The sequence below is a fragment of the Phascolarctos cinereus genome, unplaced genomic scaffold (genome assembly GCF_003287225.1).
Source record: "Phascolarctos cinereus isolate Bilbo 61053 unplaced genomic scaffold, phaCin_HiC Scaffold_5;HRSCAF=322, whole genome shotgun sequence".
Taxonomy (NCBI): Eukaryota; Metazoa; Chordata; class Mammalia; order Diprotodontia; family Phascolarctidae; genus Phascolarctos; species Phascolarctos cinereus.
This window is the reverse complement of record NW_027555958.1, coordinates 157773647-157778596: the sequence shown is the minus strand read 5'-3', so window position 1 is coordinate 157778596 and position 4950 is coordinate 157773647. Positions and strand designations below refer to the sequence as shown.

Here is a 4950-nt window from a genome sequence, read left to right as displayed (position 1 = left end):
TTATGGTGATTTCAAGATCCCCAGAGGGGTAACCAATGATAAAAATAACTCTGTCCCACTCTATCATTTAATTCCTAAGTCTATCAATGTGCCTCTCATCTAACAAATAAGTCAGCTGAATTCCATTATCTTCTAATCAGAATCATTTACTAAATATAAGACCAAACAATAAAGACAAAGATGATGAAGATATCATTAAAAATAAAATAACACCAATTACCTAGAAACTTAATAATCCACTGATACACACAATGGCCATAGTGGAGAATAGGTGCAAACTTATAGAACCTTGTTAAGGAGGGACATGTGTAAAAAACATGTGTGCTCAGAGCAAGATGGAACTTATGGCTATGACCTTGATGTTTGCACATATTATCAGAATATTTTTTTCACTGCATCAGTTGACTTTGCTGAATTTATTTTTCTTCATTTTCCTTTTCTTTGTTTTTTTTTTTCAAATATGGGACAAGTCTAAGGGAAGTGAGGGATATAGAAGATAACGTAGAGATATAAAAACAAATGCTATCGATAAAAATCTACTCTTTTTTTTTAATAGTCACATCAGGGAAGTCTATGTATAGGTAGAGCATATGCCTAGAGCTACTCACAACTCTAGATTATGTTTTCCTGAAAATCAATGTTCATAACAGCTCACTGATAGGCAAGGCTTGAATCTCCATTGGCTACTTTACATAGACTCTTACCCTTCTTGGATGCTAAGAGAGTGCTATTTTGCTTTTGGTTTTGGTTTGTTGTTGTTGTTGTTGTTGTTGTTGTTTGTTTTGTTTTGGTTTTTTTTTTTTTGTTAAAGCAGATATTCTAAGCCTGGGATCTCCAATTTTTCAAGGTCGCCTTCTTGACTGAAATCTGAGGAGTTTCCACCTTTCAGACCACAGGTGGCAGTATAAAGAAAGGTAAAATAGTAGGCGGCCATAAAAAAATCTAAGATTTCTTCTCTGACCTGACTAGAAGTCTCATCTGTATGCTATGAATTGCAGCTTCCTGAACTAAATAAATAAGGAATCAACCATAAATATTTCCACAGAATTTTTGGTTTGTTATCACACAGTAAAAAAAAAAAATCTGTCTCTCAAATGACTTTAAATTTCTAAAGCCTGGATCAAAATTAAGATGATAATAAATATGAATTTTTACTATAAGCATAAAAAAGAAACCAAGGGGGAGAGGGAGGAAGGTGGGGTAGAGGACCTTAAACCTTTACAAACATTAACATCAAGTTCACTGATCATTAGGAACTGAAATCACCACATCATTTATGTTGGTAGAATATTCTAACTGTAGAAAAAGGAATGAGTAGTTCTTCCTCCTCCTCCTCCTCCTTCTCCTCCTCCTTTCCTCCTTCTTCTTCTCCTCTTCCTCACCATCACCACCATCATCTTCCTCCTCTTCCTCCTCCTGCTCCTACTCCTGCTCCTGCCGCTGCTGCTTCTCCCCCCCGTTCCCTTGGAGCGGACCGTCCCGGTGCCTCTTTTGTGAAGCGGCGGCTGAGGAGACCCCCGGACTCGCCATGGCCGACGAAAAGACGAAGGAAGGCGTCAAGACTGAAAACAACGACCACATTAATTTGAAGGTGGCAGGGCAAGATGGTTCAGTGGTGCAATTTAAAATTAAGAGGCACACACCAGTTAGTAAACTAATGAAAGCCTATTGTGAACGACAGGGTTTGTCAATGAGGCAGATCAGATTCCGATTTGATGGGCAACCAATCAATGAAACAGACACACCTGCACAGTTGGAAATGGAGGATGAAGATACAATTGATGTATTCCAGCAGCAGACAGGAGGCGCTTACTAAAAAGAGAACATGCAACTCCACTCCAGAACTGTGCTCCCAAGGAAAACAATACATTCACAATTAGAAAACCAAGATTTGGTTCATCCACATCCTGACTACTGCAGTATAGCTTTCTCTCTTCTTTGATTCTCTTCCCCCATTCCTTTATTGTACATAAAGTAACTGGAGTATGTGCACAGGCATAATGCGTATTTTTTTTTAACTAAATGGCCGATGGTATGTTTCGATCAACATCAAATGGAGATGGGGAAGGGAAAAAACAAACTGGTTCTGTGAAAATATCCCTTTTCTCCATTAGCGGCATGCTCATTCAACTTTTATCTTTATATTCCAGTAAATTATTTTGCTTTCACTGTTTAACAAAAAAAAAAAAACCCACAAAAAAAATCCTTTCATACCTTGTTTGACTGGATAATTTCAATGTTTTTCTTTTATCATTGTAAAACCAAGGACTATTTTATAACTTTTTTGTACATAGCTGTTACATGTAGGGCAATCTCTGTCTCTCAGTAGGGATAAATTACTATAAAAAAAATTGATCATAGATAGTTTTCCCTTCAAGTCAAACATCTTGTTGTTTAAATAAACTTCTTGTTTAAAATAAAAGAAAAAAAGAAAAAGTCATGAGTAAAGGAAAGACTCTATTATGTGTAAATATGTATATATAGCAGCACTTTTTGTTGTAGGAAAGAACTGTATGTGGGCTCCTCAGTTGGGGAGTAGCTGAACAGATTATAGCATGTGGTATATGGTATATGGTATATTGTGCCATTAAGAAATAAGGTCTTTAGAAACTGATGAAGTGTGAAGTGATCAGAATCAGAACAATTTATGCCATAACTACAACACTATAAAGAAAACTGCAAAACTTTAAAATGTTGATCAATGTGATGACCAGTAATGACTTTAAAAGACTGATGATAAAGGATATTTCTCACCTTTTAGTAGAGACCTAATGCACTAGAGGTGCAGAAGGACACATACATAAACAGCTATTAAATGAAATCATTTTGCTTGAATATACTGATCTGGTAGCTAAGTGGCTTGGTGGATAGAGTGCTCGACCTGGAGTCAGGAAGACCTGATTTCAAATCTTACCTCAGACACTTAATAGCTGTGTAATCCTGGCCAAGTCACTTAACCTCAATTTCCTCAAATGTAAAAGGAGAATAATAAAAACACTTATCTTGCAGGGTTACTATAAAAATCAAGTGAGATATTTGTAAAGCTCTTGGCACAATAGCTGGAAAATACTAGAAGATATATACTTACTCTCTTCCTTCTACTTATTTTTTATAAAAGTGAGCTTCCATTTAAGGGAAGAGGGACTTGGAAAGTAGGGAAGTAGGCTTATTGGTGAAAAAAGGAAAGAAAAAGCATCAATTAAAAATGAAGATATAAAAGTAAGCAGAAAGGAGCTCAGAATGAAACACATTCAAGCAGAGCAATTTTGCTAATATCATGTGAGATTTAACACATATTTAAAAAACGTGAAGCATATCTAACAGAAGTTTACAGTTTTATATACAACCGTCTTCTGTTCTTTGTATATTTGAGTCTTTGTGGGGGTTTTTTATGTTTTTTTACTTTCAAAATAAAAGAAAGAAAATTAAAAATAAAATACCATGGTCATTTTAAATTAGAAGACAATTTTATTGATCAATCACTCATCTCTATTACATAATCAAAAATCAATCCAGTAAATAATATGGTCTTCTATGTTTCATAAAGTCAAAGAAAATAAATGACCTGAAAATAGTGGGAAATATTGACTATTCTGATAGTTTGGGAAAATTGATTATATCTTCCTATTTTTGATATAGATGGCTTCCTTTTCTTATATATGCTGACTCCCACAACTCAAATAGCCCTGCAAGTTCACTGAATAGCTGGGATCATTTACTGTTAAGACTGGTTGTCAAGAAAACTAATATCAATAAAATATACTAACAGGTCTTTCTCTAGCAGCAAGTGTGAGAGAGGGATTCTGTTGTAGTCTCTGCAGGAGCCTAGCTCTCCTAAACTGTCATACAATGAAATTCAGCAAGCACTAATTAAGCAACTAATATATACCAGGCACTGTGGGCACTGAGGATAATAATAATAAACAATTATTGTAGTATTTACATAATGCTTTAAGATTTCCAAAGTGCTTTATAAATATTGACTAATTTTATCCTCACAATAACCATGGGGAATAAGTTTTTTTTTTTTTGCTGGTTTTTTTTTTTTGGTGAGGCAATTGGGATTAAGTGACTTGCCCAAGGTCACATAGCTATTAAGTATTAAGTGTCTGAGGCTGAATTTAAACTCAGGTCCTCCTGACTCAAAAGCCTGAACTCTATTCACTGCACCACCTAGATGCCCCAATAGGTTTTATTATTAATTCCATTTTACAGATGAGGAAATTGAGGAAGATAGAGGTTAAATGGTTTGCCCAGGGTCATGTAGATAAGTGTCTGAAGTTGGATTTGAACTTTTGTCTTCCTGACTCCAGGTCCAGCACTCTATCCACTGAAGAAAACCATCCTTACCCTTGAGGAATTTAATTCTACTTTGTATTCATACCAAATTGAAATCAACTCTGTATTCATACCAAATTGAAATCTACTCTGTATTCATACCAAATTGAAACAACTAAGTGAACTAGCCAAGGAATGTGTATGTGGATAAAGTCAATAAGAAAAAGAAAACCTCCTGGGAGGTTTCCAATTTGTTTGTTTAGTTATTAAAATAAAAAGAGGCCTTACAGAAAGTCTCCAATTATTTCTTACCCTTTGCATATAAGGAAAGGGAGGTACAAAAATTTAAGTGACTTCTTCAAGATGGCATAGTTAATGTGTCCTAACATGGTTAATGTGTGCTCCTTCTCTGACACTATGCTTAACATCAGTTAGGGTCCAGTAGAAGTCAGTGTCATTTTTAAATAATATAATACAATCAATGTAATGGAATACTATTGTGCTTTAAGAAATGATGATTAGGCGGACTTCAGAAAAACCTGGAAAGACTTCTATGGATTGATGCTGAGTGATGTGAACAGAACCAGGAGAAGGTTGCACACAGTAACAGCCGCATTGTGCAATGACTAACTTTGACAGACTTAGCTCTTCTCAGCAATACAAGTATCTGAG

The 4950-nt window shown here is 35.4% G+C and overlaps 1 protein-coding gene across 1 annotated transcript; it reads left to right on the top strand.

The window, feature by feature from the left end:
• The first annotated feature begins 1464 nt into the window (after positions 1-1464).
• On the top strand, positions 1465-2017 carry LOC110216481 (small ubiquitin-related modifier 2). The gene has a single exon (XM_078156766.1). It carries the CDS (start codon positions 1529-1531, stop codon positions 1814-1816), a length of 288 nt encoding a protein of 95 aa, XP_078012892.1. The 5' UTR covers positions 1465-1528; the 3' UTR covers positions 1817-2017.
• The last annotated feature ends 2933 nt before the right edge of the window (positions 2018-4950 follow it).

Bases quoted from the DNA above. Each gene is read 5' to 3' on its own strand.
- LOC110216481 (XM_078156766.1), top strand. From the start codon at position 1,529: ATGGCCGACGAAAAGACGAAGGAAGGCGTCAAGACTGAAAACAACGAC.